A 21,254-nucleotide genomic window follows, 5' to 3' on the forward strand; every position below is an offset into this window, starting at 1 on the left:
AAATTAAAGAAAATAAAAATCTACTAGAAACTCCTGGAAAGTAGCTACGAAAGGGTTATTTTACTTGTTCGAAAAAGACGTTGAATGGCTCCAGGGATTGTTGGCAGTAGTAAAAGGCTCATACGAGCTATACAGGCATTGTGTCTCCAGTACGGAAAACCCAGCAAATACTTTGCCTATTAAAAAATTAAAAGATGTAATGCCATTTATATCTCTAAAGAAAGTTCAGTTATGTTAAAATGCTAATGCAAGAGGGGCAAAAAAAGGTCTTATGTTCTTTCTTCTATATACCTTTTTTAGGATGCAGAACCAAGTGATGCGTGGAAAGAAAGTCGTGAAGCTGTTGCCGAGACTGTTCACGAGCTATTGGTTAAACTTTGCTCCTCTCATAAGCATGGAATTGCCTTTTGCGACTACTCTCTTGGTACTAGTGGAAGAAATTTCAACCCATTGTGTTGGCATTTGGTTCAAGTAAGTGACAACAGTGTCCCATGGTTTAATATTTTTAATTCAGTCTTTAATGTTTGTAATCTTTTTTTCCGGGAGACGGACAAGTGGTGTTTTACAATTTCTCAAGTTTATCAACTCATGTGTGTTTTAATTTGAAGTTAAAAATATTCCACTGCTGAATTGGTTTTTGTATTGGATTAAATATAAATGAGTAATCATACTTTATTACAAAAAGACCTTCAAAAGCTACGCATGCGATGAGCTGAATTCGTATGTCGAATGAGCAATGTAAATATGAACCAAAAGAAAGCGGGAGGGAAATAGAAGGTAAAATATAACCAAAGAGGGCCAGAAAGCACAAAGTTGTAATCAGTTAAAGTAAAATTGATAGGAGCGCAGGAAGAGCTTTATTTGCCATGTAGTTCCAAGGTCAAGCTAATTAAATTTCCATAGTGTCTTCGAGTGACGGTGTAAGCTGATGACTGCACTGGGTCATTTTTTGTTTTCGAACTGAATGTTTTCTATATCTTGCTATCTTTCTACTCGACCACTTTAAATGAGGTGGATTTGCTCCCGTCCAAAGTGACAGACCTACTTATGCAAGATCAGCTCAAATCAGGTAAGTTCAAATCAGGTATATGCAGCAGACTAATTAAAAAAATTTGCCGGTCTCGTGCCAATGACAATAGTTCTACTCCTGGACGATCAACTGACCCCAGTCCTGCTCCCAGGCCATCAACCACCAATCGGCAAGATCAGTTTGCAAGAATAACCCCAGAAATGATTAGACCCTTCCCGCTTGTGGGAAATGCTCACGCATGTTCTCATAAGCGCCGCAAAACAGGCAGAACCAGGATACAAACTGACACTCCAGAAAGGGAAGAAATTGAGGCAAAAAGCATGGAAAGGGAGAGAAAAACAACCTAAGGAGACGCCCATTCATCTGATGAATCATCTTGGTGAATTTCACAACACAATATGTCTTATAATTTTACACAATATGTGTCTATATTTTAAATATAGACATAATATGCCTATATTATAAGCAAGCTTATAATTTTGCAATTTTGTACAACTGTATTCAAAGTAAAAAAAAAAAGACCATAATGGTGACCTTCCGTTCAGTCCACCTTCCTGGTCAAGTTCCAGCTTAAGAAGTTAACCGGTTGCTATGTTGACTTAGTGCGGGATATTGCAGAAGGTGAAACCACGAATCGTTTCATGCGCAAGAAAAGCAAAAGGTTTGTCTTCCCTGAGACAGAAGATGTTGCAAGTGTGGATTTTTCTGATATTCTCCAATGTCTACCAAAACCTTTTTCTTGTGCAGGAATCAGCAGAGTGCCTCAAAGCTTTCGCTAGGAATTTGATTTTTCGCAACACAATACGTCTTAATCAAGCAAGCTTATAATTTTGTACAACTGTATTCAAAGTAAAAAATAAAGCTGTTTAATGGACGAATTTACCGTTTGTACAGGACTGCCGGTAGATTTTTGGCAATTTTTAAGGTTTTTCGGTTCAAGTCCGAGTGTGTACGAACCAACCCCACTAGGTGGGGTTGGTTTGGACACTTCGACCAAAATTATAAATGTAGATTTTGAGATAATCTGAAGAACAAAAAATCTGAACTATTCCTTATTCTGAGAGGTATCTAGAGAACATCAAATTTTGGGTTTCCATTCATAAACAAATGAGATATTTGTGATCGGCGAATCTAGTTCAACCCCAACCTCCCTACTAAAAGCTATCGATGTCGCGTTTTCCCCCCTTTGCTAAAATCAGGAAAATTTTCTTAGGCTCGTAGCTTTTGATTGGCAACATTAATCTGAATAAATTTTACATATTTGGAATCAGTTATATAAAGCTCGATTGTAGCAATTGTAGTAGTAGTACTAGTAGTAGCAGCAGTAGTAGTAGCAATAATTAGTAGTAGCCCTGAAAGTTTCAAATTAATTTCCTCAGTCGGTCGCTGATATTACCTTCTGACAACCTGCATGCACATTGTGTGTTTGATTTAATTCAACATGCCACTCAACATACACTGAAAGTTTCATCTTAATATCTTTCGCCTTTTTGAAGACCAAGGTTGTCCAATGTCCAACCTGCGTAACTTACAGCCCTTGCCCCATGGACTGTGGGGAGACATGTCATCCTCGGAGACATAGTTTTTGGATCTTTCAACTGTTTTGAACAAAATGGCTAAAGTAAAATATTGATCTGATCTCTTTGGGAGGGGAAAAAAAAGCAAAACGGGTGAGTGGTGCTGGTCGCCCTCCAGTTACATTTGACTCTAAAAAGTGGGACAAAAACTTTCAATCGAATGAGCCCCCTGCGAAGTCTCTACGACAATTTCCAAATAGTAATTTAATGAATTTTAAATGGATAGTTCTAGAATGAGCTCAACTACATTTTTTAAATTAAGGAAAGTTTGTCCCAAAGGAACTTCGGTTACTTTCGCAAATTAGGTAATTGATTTTTCTTTCTTACGCTTCAATAAAGCCCAGTTTTGAGTCGTAAATATTTAATTGTATGTTCAGCTAAAATTTTGAGGATTCTACAATGTAAGCTGTAAGATTTCATTCCTTGTTTTACTCCTTCTATATGGGTTTGTAGACTTTTCTGTGATTTGCTGTCTCGTTATTTTTCTTCCTTTTTTGTTTTACTATAACTAGATCTTTTTTCTTTGTGGTCCTCATCGATAGCACCAGACTTTTTTCGATATGCGTGGAATAGTTAACATCGTACATTCAATTAGTACAAAAAGGTATTAAGAAGAAGGAAACGAACAAACTCAATAAGTAATTATGAAGAACAAAACGTTAAACGTAGATGATAAAAATGATCAACCGGATCGTTTTTCGCCATAAAATCTACATATGCTGTTTCTGCACATTATGAACACCAGAAATTCATTTCTTTTAGTAATCTTATTTATTTATACATTCAGCGTGCAGCAACTTTTTTGAACTATTTCTTTCATGCTGTATATTAAAATCTTGTTTTCTTTTTAGAAATGTCAAAAGCCTTGGGAAGATGAAAAACTAGCAGAGCTTATTATGAAAACACTTTCAGCCTGCCCAGACTTACTAAGGTTTTATTTTGACATTCTCGGCCCAATAGCCGCCCCTCGCGTAGGTGAGAAATGGAAAACGTTTGCCACTTTCGTAAACAAGGTTGGTTTTATTAATTTGACTTTTTACTTGATTAGCTGCATGAACTCAACTGAATTTCGCTGAATTTCCCATTTTGTTTTGAGTGTTGAATCGAGTCATTTTTCTGTGTTTTGGTGGAGTATTTTCATCCTTTTTATTACATTTATAACGTACCTTATAGTAAATTCGTGGGTATTTCATATTTATCGTTTTAAGATTAAGTAAAAATTCCAATGTTACCAGCCAATTGAGAAATTACAGATATAGTGTTTAAGAAACTAAAATGGGGTGAAGAAATTTTATGCCACTTCTTATAGTCCGAATATTTTTCTATAATAATACAAAAAAAGTGCTAAATTTCACATGTTTAATCACAAGAAACTAAAAAAAAAATGCATATCACTTTAACGTTTATGCAGTAGGGGTTATTTATGCAGGAGGACAGAATTTTCTAAGTTTTGAAAATCGGTGTAAACCTAGGCTCAAATGAAATATACTAAAAAGAATAAGCTCTTTTCCACGAAAAATAGAGAGAAAAATTCAAAAATTAAAACGACCAGAAATTATCCTATACAAGTCGGGACTGAACCCTCCCCCTTAATATCTCTACTATTTCCCATAAAATTTGATTCCTTTATCTCAGCGCTTCAAAAATGAATATTCTAACACAAGAATAATTTACAAAAAGTATAACTTTTTTATCACTATACTTAGAAAGCCCCTCTCTTATATATGATAATTATATAGATGTTTATTCATTTTAGTTTCTAATGTCGTTTTGCTTTCATTTGAATAAATGTTCGTATTTATTTAATATATGTTAGCTTTTAATACAGACCCCTTCTACCGTTTCTGTTTTAACTCATTCTCTAAGGTTAACAATATAATTTGTAACTAAAAGAATTGCGTTCTTAGGTAGGGTTCTATGGGCAAATCTTATTTTTAGGGGGGGGCCTCCCATGCAGAAACCTTCTCTTTCCGTGGAGTCAATCATGTGAAAGTTATACTCAAAGTATTTGTGTGTTAAGAGAGGTGCTGTCACCCTGTTGCAGGCAGATTCATAGTTTGTAGTCACTAGGGGGAAAATTCTCCTCTCTGTTTGTCTGATGAATTTTCCGTTAAAAGTGAAAAAATATTGGATCTGAAAATGAAGTTTCTGAATCGTCTGGCACCCCCTCCCTTTTCCACAGAAAGATCCTCTGAACCTTCTCTCCACTAGGTAGTGCAAACCTTCACCAATGTACATAAATTCCGAATGAATAGAGTTAGTCAAATGGAAATAAAAAATGGTTGTCTGTAATTTTCTAAGAAAAAGTGTTTGTAATTTGGCTCTCTTTGGGTCAAAAATGTTGTTCTGCTGCCACAAAAGGGTAAAAGTCGATCCCATGCGATTCTTTTGCGTTCTGATCTCTTTGGATGAAAAATAAACGCATATCCGTGAGCATTCTTGTTAGGAAAAATACAAAATTTCATATTTTTATAAAGAGCAACTCACTCGAGTGGACGTCTTTATGGGTCATAAAGGGGGGAAAGTCTCCTTTAAAAATCGGTATCTCTAGAAGGATAGGTGCTGACCGGTCCTGCTTCACTTTTGGGTGACAGTTGCCGTAGGGCAATGGGTGTAGATTTGTGATTTCGCTGTAGAGGCTATGCATTGATGTTTGTCGGATTTATTGATAAAATTTAAATTTACGCTGTAACACGTAATTTCTATTTTTTGATACTCCAATTTTGACAGTTTCATTAGAATGCAACCAGTGGCATGTTTTTCGGGGTTGTAGATAATAAATAAATGGAATCAACATTAGCTGAATTCTTTGGATGCATAGTGTTTTCAGATTTACGTTTTCTACCTTTTTTTTTACCCAGAAGGTTTCCTTTATTTGCCGTTCTTTAAGATGAATAGATTTGATTCCTAATGTATTTCTGTGTCTCTTTCTAGGTGTTAGCATCACAGAGTGTAAGCATTGTTCTTGGTAGTCATGAACAACTTGGACCCAAGCAACTTGTAATGCGTGCAAGTCACATATTTCTTCCGCCACCAACTCTTGCTAATCATGTTTTAAAAGATTCTCTTGTATCTGAAGCTATTTCTGTTCAAACCCTTGCTGTGAAGATTGCTGTATCTATTTTAGACAAGGCTGTAGAATTCAAAAGTGTTCTCTTTGGAGAGAAAGGAAATCAGTATAGCGAAGCAGAAAAATTGAATGTGATGAAGTTTCTCAAAGACGCAGTGTCAAAGGTATAGGCTACATTAAATAGTTTATATTTTTCTGTTTCATTTTTATAGGCTAAATATTACGAACACCCTGTTATACGTTAATTTCACGGTGTATTGTATTTAATTCCACTTGTCAAGTTTTAAAGGAAGAAAATCTGTAGATCTAATGATTGTCTCTTACTTGTTCAGTGATCAAAGTATATCCGTAAGTCTTGCATTTTTCACATTTAACTGGTGTTCATAAAGGTGCAATTTTATGGCGTTTAACGTTGAGGTTGATCTCAAGCATAATAAACCGATTTTTCACGATAAAATATTACATAAAATTATTTTCAAATATTTTTTATTTAAGTACTTAAAGCTTGTTTAATGCGAGGCATGCCAAGCTGACTTGCTAGGTTTGTCTATTATATGCATTTTCTTCCAGTCTCCCGCTTTCAGATACTTCCTCTCAAGCGTTCATGATTTTATATCTCTGTACCATATCATGTTTTTCAGTCTTAGAATAAGTTGCCCTATATTTCTAACACTATGTATTAATTTTTCAGTGTTCATTTCATTAAAAATTTGTTTTTATATATGTTCTTCTTTAGTTTCAATCTGCGATGTATCGCTGACCTGAAATTAACCAACTTCAGGGTATTTTTGAAATATCGTGAAAACTACCCGCAAAGTTTAGTGAAGGTGCGGTAATCGCCAAAAAAGACAGAATGTCGCTACTTCTCACGTAAAATTATGGCCATTTGAATTAACATGTTACATTGTCAAAAGAATTGTATTAAAAATATTTACAGCCTCTCTTCTTATTATTTTTTTTTTTACTTGTCCACGGTTATCCCTTTTAGGATAATGTATCATTGAAGTCTGTTTTTAACTCCCTATACGACCATGCAAGTATAGCGTTTTTTTTTGTTTTTTTTTGCTTTTCCAAATCTGGTAGATCTGGTGCAAAGTCGAAACTTCTCAGTGTGCCATTGATCGAAGTTGGCGAGGGATTTCTAAAGTGGATTGTAAATTGAATTGAAAACGAGCAAGAATTAGCTTCTGTAAGATATAAAACTCAAGATGCACACAAAAATTATCGTGACAGAAGAAATAAAATTTTCAACGAACATAGACTACTATGATCTGGGAATTTGAAAGTAGAGCGGGCAGAAATTACCATTAGAAGGGTGAGAACTGGTGCTAAGGGAGTTTCCACCCTTATCAGCTACTCATACTTTTTGGTCTAGATGTCAACTTTTCAACTCTTATGTTTATGTTTATCACAATTTGTGAGTAATTTCTAACCAATTCCGAATGTTCGATTACTTCCAAATTTTATCAGTATCTGCTCTTCCAATGGCAGTACGATAATACAACATCAACATTATCTCGTCTTGTTCACTCCTCCTCTTAATTTTGGCAAAAAACACATCATCGCATATGCAAGAGGATATAACACACAATCCTGTCCGTTCGAATTTCATTGTATATAATCCACAATATTTGGATATTTTAAAAAATGCGTTGACAAGATGGAGCTATTGATGATCTACATCTCACTTGGAAAAATTTCAGAGGATCAGCAACATATTGGGTAACTGCACACAATGAACTAATTGTTTGCAGTTGTTGCCTTGGACAACCCACAAGGTTTTTGACACTGAGCTGTAATGATCTCAACTGGAACGATATGAGCAAAGTGTTGTTTACTCTGGATAACGGACCAAATGTAGTTCCAAATGGCATCACTATTGATGAAGCCCAATGATAAGTTAAACTCTATCGGTACTTGTCAATCGCCCGGGTTGTTTTTTCTAACCCTTTGATTTAACGATGTCAACTGGAAACATATGTGAAAAGCGTTGCTTTTTGCGGAAAAGACATCAAATATAGACCCAAATAAGTCGTTAGATATAGTAATTAACTCGTTAACAAGTTAATGAGTGAAACGAGTTAACGATAATAAACACCTATATATTGCAGCTTGTTGTAATTTGGACTTCTAAAGCGAGTGCTCAGGTGGTCTTTCACAGCTACAAGAAATATTTAAGCACACTCTCTGTGGAAAATGTGGAAGTAGAACCAAACTGACGATATGTATACCAGTACTTATTTCGAAAAAGTGTGAGGGGTGGCACTAGGCCTTATGATCCAAACCGGTGGTACTGAGCTCTATGTCATGGCCCTTCAGCCAGGAAGGTTGCGGGAGAGAAAAGGGGGAGGGGTGGCACTAGGCCTTATGATCCAAACCGCTGGTACTGAGCTCTATGTCATGGCCCTTCAGCCATGAAGGTTGGGGGAGAGAAAATAGCTATCAGCAGCGTTGACCAAGGTGCCTACTAGCAGTGCATGGTTTTGCGCTTGTGAAATATCGCCTTCGCTCATTCCATGGTATGCCGAACCAGTTGCTATTAGGGACTGTGGTATAGCGTAACACTACCTACTCTGTGTTCTGTGGATTTTTCAGCTAACCATAATTTGCCTAATATAACCACGTGTGACTTCGAGCAACAAAGAAATTACCTTTTTACGGGTAATTGCTTTTTTTTTAATTTATAGAAAAAACTTGCCTTTTTGAGGCAGTGAATGTAACAATTGCAGGTTAACTGCAATGTCAGCACTCGTTTGGCTTTTGAACTGTGAACCTCTATATGATTTTAAGCCAACAGTATTATTCATATCATTCTCTCAACCGATGGAAAAACACACAAGTTCAAACTGCAACATGTGAGATAAAAATAGTCCCCAGTAGCTTTGGAGGGGAGTTTCAAAGCTGACATCAAGTTCCTCCTCGCAATCTAACCCTATCTATGTCGCTTCGTGGGAAAGACATATTTCTTCGCTTTTCTCCGATGACCCTCTCCGGTTGAAGCTACCTGTAAAAATGACCTCCTCCACCATATGTCAAAACTTAACGACCGGAGGAACTTTGTCATTGTTACACCTTCATCTGTCCAGGTCAAAATTCATCTAATGAAACCTGGTAAAGTCCCAGGATACGATAGGGTGCAAACTGAGCACCTCCTATACGCTACCCCACTTCTTATGCAGTATTTGTCACTATTATTTCAGGCTTGTATCTCTCAGCAATATATTCCAGCTGCTCTTTCGGAAGGTCTTGTTACCTGTGTCTTAAAAAAGGACAAAAACCCCTTTGTCTTGTGAATTTTACAGGCCAATTACTATTTGCTCCACAGTTGGTATGCTTTTTGAAAAGCTGATCTTCCAAAAAAAAACACAAACTGCAACCACGGGGACAACCAATTTAGATTTCGCGAAGCCTTGGGTGTGCAAAACGAGCACGCAACTTTTTCGGCTATTTTAGACCGCTATAGGATGCCGAAAAAGAACCTGTATGTGTGTGCAATCGACATTTCAGAGGCATTCGATTCTATAATCCGTTCAAATGCTATTTTTCTCCATTGAGAAATGGAATAAACCCTTTTCTCTGCCGTCTCTTATTGGATTGGCATGGTAATGCTTTCATATTGGTGCGGCTAGGTAGCCAGCTGAGCAAATCTGTCACTGTTCGGAAAGGTGTAAAACAAGGCTCTGTGTTTAGTCCAGCTCTTTTCAATAATGCTATAAGATCCGTTACTAAAAATATTCCTCCATTTCTATTTGAGCTTTATATTGATGTCAGCCATCTGTGTTATGCCGACGATATTCTTCTATTATCAGATGATCTCTAGGCTCTCAAAATACAACTCATATTGTTTGATCTGGTCTTAATGAGATTGGGTTTCAAGTCGCCCCTTCTATAGCTGAGCTTCTCGTTTATGGTTCGTCTCAGCAACCTTCCGTTACTATCAATGTTGGCCTAGAAACTATTTCTGCATCGTCCTCTCCAAATTATTTAGGTCCCCCGTTTGGATCAAATGTTAAAAATACTAAAAAACACTCGTTATCTCGGTGTTGAAAGAAAAGCTTAGAAAATCGTATGGGCTGCTTGCTCAAGTTAAAGGCCAGTTTCACAAAATAACCCTGGGCAGACTTTACAGCGCTATTTTTGCCCCCCCCCCATGTCTTCTTCTTGGTCCCTTTATGGAGTTTTTTTTTATAATATCTGAGCGCAAGAAAATTAAATCTTTATTCTTCCGTTTTTGCAAATATCTTCTACAATTGCCGCTCTAGACTCGCAACCAATACATTTCGAGTAAATATGACGTTTTCGATATTTCTTCAAAAACTAATATATTCTAAAATATTCTAGAACACTAATATGTTCTAAAAGCGTCGAGAAAACATTTTCGACTTTCCACTTAATTGTTTTGCAAAATTAGTTGTGATGTTCTGTTTGTGAGTTTTTTTTTTATTTTTTCTGTATTTTTGTATTCCTCGGAGCCCATTTTATGTATGTAAACGCGGTCTAAATAAATTATTTTTATTACAGGGCATGCCATATCTGGATCGTTACATTGAATGCACAAGCTCTGTCATCGATAAGCTGAAGAAGAAAGAAACCGAAATCAACCTCGAAGATATCGAAATTTTTCATTTGCTCTTTAAAGTATTCAAATATGGAGATCAGTTCTTGTTCTGTGGAGTGACTGATTTAGACCGGTTGTACTTAACATTGTTGTCAGATATTATTCAAATTGGCAACTCAAAAGCTTTTAGGGGTTTCGAAGCTAAGGAATGTTGGCATAAAATTCAACTTGAAGCCATCCATTTAGTTGCGAGTTTGAAGACAGTAAATTCACTTTCCAGTGCCCTGAGCAAGGTATGGTTACATATATCTATTCATTTAATTTATTTAAGATTAAGTGTGATGGAACTTTGGAAATTTCATTCATATTTCTGATGTGTAATATAAATGTTTCACTGGAAGTTCACGGACACCTTACACGCAGTTCTTTATAGAGATTATTTATTTTACACACTTATTATTCCTAGATGTTATTTTATTATTATTATATTATCATATTATATTATTTATGTTTTTATTCTATTATTTGCATTATAAATTATATTACATTTTTTAAGTCAAGAAAAAAGTTTAGTGGTGTTTGGTGGTTTTGCAGAATACTATGGAAGGCCTCGACTGTATCGACGACTGTTTATATTTCTTCCAGCTTATGATTTGATTGCTGTTTTATTATATTATATAATATTTAATCGTAATGGCGGCTTTACTAATATTCAAGAAAGTATACCGACTTGGTTTTTTTGTTTGTTTGTTGTTTTTTGTTTTGTTTTTGTTTTTTGTCCAAAAAACATAAAAATACGAAATGGCTCATTTCATAGAGATAATTAATTAAAAATTTAAGTGACACCATAAAATAAGCTCCAAACTCAATATTTAAAATCAATGTAAAAACAAAAATGTTTATAAAATGGTGTAAAGTCAGCCCCTCCAAAAAAAAGCCATGGGTAAAGGATAATCTTTTTTTCACAAACCAAAATATGAGAGACTTTGATAGGAGGGAGGATAGTGGTCATTCGTAGTTTTACTACTTTCGTTGAAGGCTCGCAAGAAGCAATATTATGACCATTGAATGGCCATCAGGGGAGCGGGAAGGCAGTCATCGATTTGTTGCTGAAATCTTAACATTGGATTTATCATCTTCCACTGAGGTGGTTTTGCCTCACTGTGGCCTTATTAGCTCAGTACCAATTGCAATCCTGATATTAAGACTGCGAAGCACATACGTTATTGATATATTTGGCACTGGAATTTGTACTACACTATGCACGGCTTTCGACCATATTGTCGGTGAATGTTGTCTTTCGTCCGGCTTATGACTACAATGGGAAAATTAAGGGGGGGGAGGGAAATTTTTATAGCCATTGTCCAATGTTATGGCTAAAAAAAATATTCTGTTTATATTTTCTGTCTTTGCATGATTAGTTTGTAGTTCAATAGCAAAAAACGGGTGGTTATATGTATTTAGATTTGAAGGACCACTAATGCAAGGTTTTTCTTTTTCTTTTTATACTAAACGTGGATATAATATCATTCATCCATTGGCACACGCATTTAAAATTACAGTAAGCTAGAGGGTGGAGCAGGGGGGAGAGTATTTCCCAAATAAGGAAAGTCGGGTGGTTCATAAAGCGCATGTTTAACGCTAAATACATGCATTGTTGCCTTCGATATCTGAATAACTTTAAAGTAGGTCATATCTATGGCATTGTTTTGTTCAAAGTGTCGTACCAATTTTCTCTTTCAGGACACTGCCCGGTATATTCTACAAACAGTATTGTCGCTATATACCAGCTCAAAGGATGTAGAAATCAAAGAAATGATTTTTTCAATTTATGCCAGTTTCATGTGCAGAGACCTGGCCATGTCCCATGTTGAATTAGGAGTATGGCTAGATGCTATGGAAGACAGATTAGAAATAATTGATATTCTTGCTGAAGCTTCTCTTCGTTTTTTAGAGAATCCGACATTCTACGTTTCTCAAATGAGGGGGCTGTTGGCTGGTACGCCTATAGAACAGTCTGATGTAAAAGCTAGAACTGCTTTAATTAAAGGTACCTTTCAAGCTCTACCTATTTGTATTTTCTAGTTTTAGGCTTGCAAATTCACCTCGTGATTGCTTAGGATTTATAGCAAAATTTATCAATTGCAAAAGATGTTAGCATAACTTACAATTTGGGTGATTATAAATGGTAAAATTGACAAGGAAACGAAAATGAATTGAATAAAACTTTCTATCATTAGAATATTTGACAATTACTGGAAATTGAGAAACCCTGTGCCATAAAAGTGAATTCTTTTGTTCTTTTTACCCTTGCCCTGAAAAAATTCACTTCTTTAATTTTGAATGTGCTGAGTTATTCTGTAATTTTATTTCCTTTTAGCAGCAAGTTTAATTGCGCTTTAAATTAGTGATTTACTTATAACAGATAATAACATATATGTGTCTTTTTTGTACTTTTCTAGTTAGTACCATAGAGTAGTGGTGATGTTGCTCTCCCGCTCTCCGCCAGTGAAATAAGATCGTAATTCTAATTTTTCTGTGGTAACGTAGAGGCTCTGTTGTAGAAATCTTTGTGGCTTGAACTTGAAAAAGATATCTGACCTCTAAAAGCTATAGATGTATAGTTGAATTTTGCTCAAAATTTTGGGAGTTTGTCATGTATGGTAAAATTCCAAAGTCCAAACTATGACGAACTAGAAATACATTACTACCCAAATATCTCGTTACAATCGCTTAGTAAATAAAAGGTTACACTTAATGTCCTGTAGAATACTTTATATTTAACCAAAACTCTAAAAAACGAATACCGTACGGAACTTAATACCGTAGACGCTCCTGGTTACAATTAGAATCAAACATTTGTGCAAAAGGACTTTACTTGGATGGATCCTCTACCTTTATTGCATATTTTAATGCTATCACTCGTATTCAATCTGATCTTAAACTAAAATGTATGTATCACACACAGGAAAGAATATTCAGCTTTTTTTTTAGTTGCAATTTAGTAAAGAAAAAACCACAGGAAATCAGGCAGCAACGTCCCTCGAATATGACATCACACCCTAGAGAAGCAACTTTTCAAAGATGCACCTGTGATTGTGTCTCTTCAAAAGACAAGTTTGTTGTGTCATCTTTTACAGAAAATGCAGTTGTTTTTATTTAAAATTGCCTTTATTGTTATCTTTTGTTGCTTACAAAAGTCTCTGGATGTAACAATTTCCTTTATAATGGGCCCTGAAATATCTAAATGATATCACAGTGGCTGACTAGCGGCGATAAAAAAGGAAGGAAAAAGACAAAGAGAATAAAAATGAGAAGACGCATCCCGGCTTCCCATTCGAAAAGTGATTTCCCTTATTAGTCAACATTGGGGACTGTAATTCTCCTATACTGGGTTTTGGCTATGGAGACTCCAGTGGTACAGTTTTCATTTCAATCTGAAACTATTTTTATGGAATCTCAGCCTCCTTTTCGAAATTGTCAGAAATTTGTTTTTGTAATAAACTTCTACCATTGAGATTAATTGAAACAATAGGTACCATTCTTGGTTCATGCTTCATCACTTATGAGGATGTTTTGAATCCGTTGTATATGGTTTCCTCGGAAATGGGATGGCACAAGCTAACTAATGGATTTCGGGCTGACCTGCCAAAAGTTTTACTTTCACTGTTGTGTTCATCCTTCCTACCAAAACAACTTGGATACTGTACTAGACTAACTAGAAGTGAACTTTTACCTAACAGAAATTACGCTTCAAGAACTGAGAGTGTGTTCAGCCTTTTATTTGTCATTTTAACCAAGGATTTTATAAAGCTTGCTACTTTGAATTTTGTTCTCGCCGTTTTGTAGTCTTTTTTGTATATTGTCATGCTCGTATTAACATAAGGTGATGTGGTGAAACGTGGATCAGCACCGTGGGTTAGGACCTTGAGGGTCTAGTGCCGTCATACTTACTTACTTATTTGGTGAAGTAATTTGTTGCTGTAAAAATTTGTAACTATAGTAGCATATTGTGTTGTGAAATTTAGACTAATTCATTATTCCTTGAATTTTTGTGAAATGCCGCAAGAGTTTCTGAAAAAAATGGTACATGTATTTACCACTAAGTCGCCCCTGGGATCGAATTCAGATAGGGCTAATTGTGACATTACGTCAGCAATAAATTTATTCCTAATCCATTTCTGGTATCATTAATTTGCTTTTGTTTTTAGTCTTGTAATTTCGAGCCACTTTAGCCTAGTGAATGGCACATTAGACTTACAATCCAAGGTCCTTCGGCCATGGTGTCGCCAATCTCAAATTTTGGCTTGGAATGGGAGTTATTGGTTTGACTCTGCAAGCTCAGCTGTCTGGGGGAGCGGAGACGATGGGCCTTTTAACCCTTAGTATTGATTCAGTTGGTTTCTCCCTCTACTTAGAAATTTTTTGCACTTTTTCTGAAACCAAATCTCGAAATCCCCACCCAACCGCCTTTATAAATGTGGCTCAGGAAGGTTTCCACATAAACGTTTCAGCTTACTCAGTGTTTATGCTATACTTTCATATATGCATCTCAAATTTTATTTCGTTTTAGCTATGATGGAAGAAGATTTTGACCCCAAAAGTACTGTGACATCTTACGACCCTCGAACTATTGAAGACTTCAAAATATCCCCATTTATTATAGCAGTTAAACAAGTATCAGATAATAAACTACCTGAGGAATTTTGGGATGATATCAGCCGAGATTTTCTTTCACTTGAAAGTGACGTCAAGTCGTTCCAGTCCGTATTTTCTCTTATTCTAGAGAGTCTTTGCAGTAAAGAAAGAAAGAAGTACATATCTTCGTGGATAGATGGCTCTCCCGAAACATATAAACCAAAGATGGAGAAAAAGAAATTAGTGAAAAATTTGGCAAAACTCCAAGATGTATTAATAGCGGTTATTGCAGATGTTGATATGTTCTCCAGTGTCGAAAACCAACTAAAGATTCTGTCTTGTAAGATTCGGGCTAATCAGACTTTAGTATTGAATCAATGTTTATTCTATTTACGACGCCCTAGTTTGCTGGTCCCCGACAAATTAAATGCTATGCTTAAGTTGATTCAGATTATTGTTGACGAATCAGTCACAAGTGGTAATGATTTCATAATATCTCATTTCTTGTTGAGCAATACCTCTTATGAACTATTTCAAGTAATTGATGATGAGGACCAGTTTCTCTTTGAATACACAAAAGTTGTATTAAAGTTTTTATCTAAATGTAAGGAAAATGACATTATTTTAAGATATCAATGTAAGCTCCATGAACAGTTGCAAACTCTTTTATCACCGTTAAATAACAGGAACTTCAATTTAGAGCTCCTTGAAAGTTCGATTGTTATACTTCAACTTGATAGCCAAAAATGTCTTCATCTTTTGGGTTGTGTTGAATTTCGCCAAGACAAAGGGAGTGAACATGTGATCATTGCGTCAGCACTACTTGCATGTTTTGCTCTAAATAGACTCAAGAATATAAGTCAAATGCCTCTGGAAACGTCTCTGTTTGCCCCTATCTGCAAGTTTTTCGTTTCTGGATCTGCTGATGGGGAAATGAATTCACTGGCAAGGGCTATCAGGACGTACTTGATAATGTATCCAACAACTTTAGTTGGACAAACAAATGATGGTGAGTTCTTTTTCTTCTTGTGTTATTGCACCTCCAAATCCAAAAACTTCTTGTTTTAAAAACTACGTTTTTTTTCTGTTCTTTTTTCGTAAATTTTGTAAAGTTTTGCATAAAAAGTGGCTATTCTCCCTCATATTTAGGGCGATATAAGAGGAAGTAGGGGCAGGGTAAAAAGGTAAAGGGTACGGCGTTAGACTTTACAGTCCCTACCGGCGGTGCTGATCTCCATTTCTTGGCCCTTCAGCCAGGAAGTGCAAGGGGGTTGGGGGCCAACCATTCTGTGCTTTCGCACACCCTTCCTGTTTATCTTCCCTTTATCCTTTATATAACTATCCTTTATATGAAACTATTATAAAACTATCCTTTATATGAAAGAGACTGCAGCCTTTCTCAATCCCCCGCTCTTTACACTAAAGTTTGACTTTTCATGTCAATGCTTCAAGAACAAAAACAAGAACAGTGTGATAAAAAGTTGATTTTCTTATTATAATGCTAAGAGAAGAAAGGGTCGTATAATTGTTTTGCTATAAACAACTGAATTGTCAGTCAAAATATTTTCAGTATTTACTTGATATAGCGACCACATTCAAGTTCTTGATCTGAGTAAAACTGGTTTCTCTGTCTGCATTCGGAGATAATTAGCTTAGTCTCAGTTAGATAAACTGCTATATAGGTATATTTGAATTAAATATTTAATGTATAGAGTTGGTTAGGTTAGGTATTTAATATAATGCATTTCTGAGCGGCCTGCTTTCCATAATCTTTAGTGTAGTCGCTATAACACGTGAGTACCATATTTTCAAATGCAATAAACCAATAAAACTCTTGCAATCACCCACATGCTATATTTGTTGCATTCTAAAATGCTATCAGGAAAACCCTAGTCAAATTTTAGCGCAAAGAGCCGAGGGTTGGTGGTGGTGGCTCCCCTTACTTGTTAGATACCTTCTGCTCGTTGCAAGTTGTAACGTCTATGTTTTCATTTTATTTTCTTTATTTTCATATAAAAAGCAAATTATTTAAATAACTGACATAAAATGGTCTCATCTCATACTTTGTTGTGTGCTGTCATTGTAATATTTTTATTTGTTAAACTATATCACGGGTATTGGGTACATGTAGTATGTACTTTACAAACGCCGACTTCATAGCTTCTCGGTATCTTCCGCTATATATATTTTTTTTCTGTAAAGCCTCCAAAAAATAGTTGTGAAAGACTTTAGTAAAGGTGAAGACTATCAATCCAAATTGCTGCACAATAAGATAATGAGATTGAATCAAAGAATGAAATAATACCGAAAAAAATTGTGCTTCAATTTTCGAAGCATTCCAGGATATATATTAGCATGCGTGTGTTTTAGATATTTTGATTAAATGAGATTAACACGTGCTGTAAGCTTTTCATCTAACATCAAGGTAGTGAATAGATCTCCAAAATCTTTCTTTTTTGTGTTGATCTCGCCTATGCACGGATGAATTTTTGAAGTTCGTGAATCAATTCCTAATTGGACACAGAGGATAAGAGCGAGGCAATTGTTGTTATAGCTTGCTTCAACCCTCTCAATTATATAATCTAGACCAGAAAGTTTCATACTGAGAAGAACAAGAGCTGAGAAGAGTATTGTAGTCAACGAACGCGATAAGCACAATTAAGCTAAGAATAGTTTAAGATCTAAAGTGTTTTCGATATCAATGGTTACTATTGTCAGTATTGGTGTCATTCAAAGGGTCATTTGGTTACATAAGTAATTTCTCAGCCAGTTATAATTATTGTCCCGTAAACCAGTGCGGCAAAGTTTTCGGAATGGAATTTCACGACTAAGGGAGCCAGAGTCATTTCTTATGTCAAAAGTATTGCAGGTTGATCAAGGCCCATACTTTGTCAAATTCATTTTTTTTTTTTAGGTGAATGCATTGGCGATATTATGTCCAATTGGCAAGTATTTCAAAACTGGTCCTCTGAAAATGAAAAACTGGCATATCTCCTTTTGAGTTTCAGACCAGAGAAGTATGAAAAGTCTTTTAGGCAATTGCTCAAATGTCTAAGGCGAAAAAATTCTCCTGAAGATAATACTAAGGAAGTAAATGTTGTTTATGTGAGACTGCTTGCAGCTTATTTGGAAGCCAAGGTAATAATAAGCTCTATCCTGTTTTGGGGTGTTCTGCGTTAGCGATGGGAAATATTTAAACAATTAAATTGTTTCTTTCTATTTGTCATTAAAATGCCATTAAAGTCTTTTGTATCTAACAATACGCCGCGAATCTAGGGACCTTACGGTTATATATATTACCTCGTAACATCTGAATTTCAGATAGCAGAGGAGGAAGTAAAATGCCTGGTCCTATATCAATCAGTTACGGAATCAGATCTCCCTCACATATAGAAGACGATATAAATATTGAGGTTTGGCCTTTTTTTGTCTTCTGTCAAAGAGGAAATAAGATATTTTAAAATGTGTCTCATGTATGGCAATTGATTTGCTGTTATAATCTTGGAAAACCAGGTTTTTATTATTTTTCGTTGTCCCTGGTAAATTAAGTGTCTGATATGCTGCTAGGTTTAGCCTAATTTAACCGCTGGATTTGATGTTTCTGATGAACTTCTGCTTGGACAAACCAACAGACGGCTATGATCCAGATCGCTTCTTCCGTTAGGACAATGGAACGCGTTCTATTGCTTTTGAGCTTGATAAATATTTAAACATCTTTTTTTCCTCATCTTTTTGATCGTACTTTGTCTGAAATAAATAACCATACTTATTTTTGAGCAGATTAACGCGTAATTATTAAATGGATTTCCAAATTTAACTTTTATAGATCAATAAAGTAGCAAATTAACTACGAGATTTTATGATAAAGTGTATTTACAGTTAGTATCAAATTGCTACTTGCTAGCCATTATTGTTTATCGTATGTTGTCTTACGTATTTAGCTTTTACAAATAAAGTCTTGCTATTGATCAGAAGAAGGTGTGTTTCATTTTCTTTAAAATACGTTTTGGCCTCCACCCCTGTTTTATTTTCTTTTTTTTCAAATAAATGACCTGTTTTCCTTTTCGTAATTATATTTACTTAGATTTGTTTATATTATAATTTTCAAGTATAGGTCAAAGTCCCGTTACTAAGCTTGTAGTTTTGCAATAAGTAAACTTTCAAGCTAAAATCTTTTTCTGTCTTCCTGGATCAGGCCATTGATTCTAAGTATGTGCGTTGGGCAAATTCAATTGAAGGGCTTGATACATTAAATCAAGACCACGTCGCACTGAGCCACACCGTGCATTGATACTCCGTTTAGGGAGTCTGTTTTTATGGTTTATAGATGCGTTTTGTGAAGTGATCTTTGGAAGAAATACAAGTTAGTTATTTTCTACCACCGTGTAGATTATTTTTCCCCGAGCCCAGGCTGGGTAGGAAAAGAGCTCACGATAAATACCGTCGTTAGTATGTCGACAGAGGGGTCCGTTAACCTAAGCTTTTGAGACACACACCAGTGAGGTACAATTAGCCTTGTTCGTGGTTAATTTTACACTATATACCTGTAACAGCATAGTAACAAAGTATAAGTAACAACATAGACTGGATTATATCTCACAATTTAGATTAAAATTGCAAACAATTAGCTTTTCTTCAGTATGTATTTTCAGAAAGATGTCTAGAAGACTCTAGGAAGAGAAGGTTGGTTTTAAGCAGAAACAGCTTATTTTCAGCTTATTATTCTCTTCTAGGAACGTGGGATGACTTTTTTCGGAGAAAAAATTCCTCTTGGAACCTGTAATTTAAAAAAAATTCAAGGACTACAATCACTGCGTTTAATCGATGGGGAAAAAATTAAACCCAATGTGTTGCTCCTGCAAAGCTTTTGCTGGCCAAGTGACGCTGTTGCAAGCCTTCAAATTCCCAGGCAACACAAATACTCATATTGGTAATTTTGTTCGTTTTTCAGGAAGCTTTACACATGGAAGTTAATGAAAAGGTTGCGAAAGAAATCAGAGCCAATTATTCCGGCTTATTTCTGCAAAGTCTGGAAGACCCTGAGCATTTCGAAAATCTAGCTCGGGAAGGAAACTTCAACTATTCCACTGTTTATAATTTCTTGGCCAGTTCTATCAAAAGTAAGTTACCAAGTTTGTTTCTTTTATTTATGATTTTCTATTATCAGTAGGTATAGTAACGGTAGGTATGCTTTCGAAACAGATTAACTATATTCTCAGTGGGTTATTTTTATGTCGGTTTCGGTAAATGCTCTCATGCTCCATACTCTTTTTTTTATTTTAGCACATCCTCGCAAGCTCCTCTTTTGTTTTGCTATTATATAAAAATGATTATTTTCAATAAAATTATTCTACTACTACTACTACTACTATCTATCATACTTGACTAAACAGGGACTTGGAATCCCCCCAGAATTACCATAACATATATCCATAAAAGAATATGTGCCGACAAATTACGATATTTTGAGTCACAAGCCCGTATTAAAAAAAAAACACTCTTCCCAGGCCTCCCAGATACACCTCCCATCCAATAAAACAGCTCTGGTTGTTTCATCACTTGTTAAGTATTATCGGGTGCATTTTCTTGTTTTTTTATTCTTATTTTTACACCTCAGCTATTTTGTCTCTAAAGCGTAATCGACAAGTACTGCCACTCTGAGCATTGAATGGAGCTTTCTTGTAAAACTTTTTTTCTCTATAATATTCTGTACCTCTTTGGACTAAAACTGCTAAACGGATTTGTTTTAAGCAATCAGTTTTAGATACTCAAGTAATCGTAATCATTATTGATGCCTTACATCTTTAAACAATGATAATGCAAGGAATTAAATTGTAAAAATAACAAAACTTATTTGATTCCCTTCGTCTGATTATAAGAAATGGTGATTTACCCAACAGTTGAAAGCAGATTGTTCTTTTTGATTAGCCTACTATTTGATTCCAAGCTATGTTACCTTTAGAACCTTTCCCTGAGTATTAGAATGCTTTCATTGCTCAAGAAATGACTGCATTTTCGTCTAAAGCATATTTGGCAAAATTAGGCCTAATTAAGTAGCAGGCAACTTTGTTTGTGTGGATAACAGGATGTTTAACATAAAACTGAAAAATTACGACCACGAATATAATCATTAAAATTGTTTTGCTTAAACCTTTTGAAAGGGCAAGCAAAAATCTGGGGACTAAGTAAGTTCTCTAGGGGCTAACTGCCGTCTGCCGAAGAACAATTTATGCCCTGTGTGGAAACCTAAGTGAAAGGTATATGTAGAGGAGTTCAGTGCAGCTTTGAAACATCAGAGCGGAGTTAGTTTTTTGTTGGCTTCTTAAAAACAGAACAGAATTTCCATTATTGTTGAATTTACAGAATGTATAATATGTTGCC

At 35.5% G+C, this 21,254-nt stretch overlaps 1 protein-coding gene across 2 annotated transcripts in view; it reads left to right on the forward strand.

Moving 5' to 3' along the window:
* The window catches only part of LOC136028169 (uncharacterized), a 63,433-nt gene that overhangs the window by 21,714 nt on the left and 20,465 nt on the right, over positions 1-21,254 (forward strand). For both annotated transcript variants that reach the window (XM_065705861.1, XM_065705870.1), the window contains exons 5-12: positions 301-471; positions 3,459-3,620; positions 5,542-5,841; positions 10,199-10,528; positions 11,979-12,285; positions 14,809-15,882; positions 17,788-18,011; positions 19,825-19,993. In XM_065705861.1, the coding sequence (XP_065561933.1) occupies positions 301-471; positions 3,459-3,620; positions 5,542-5,841; positions 10,199-10,528; positions 11,979-12,285; positions 14,809-15,882; positions 17,788-18,011; positions 19,825-19,993 (2,737 nt within the window). The remainder of the gene's footprint in view (positions 1-300; positions 472-3,458; positions 3,621-5,541; positions 5,842-10,198; positions 10,529-11,978; positions 12,286-14,808; positions 15,883-17,787; positions 18,012-19,824; positions 19,994-21,254) is intronic.

This window comes from Artemia franciscana, chromosome 1, assembly GCF_032884065.1.
Source record: "Artemia franciscana chromosome 1, ASM3288406v1, whole genome shotgun sequence".
Taxonomy (NCBI): Eukaryota; Metazoa; Arthropoda; class Branchiopoda; order Anostraca; family Artemiidae; genus Artemia; species Artemia franciscana.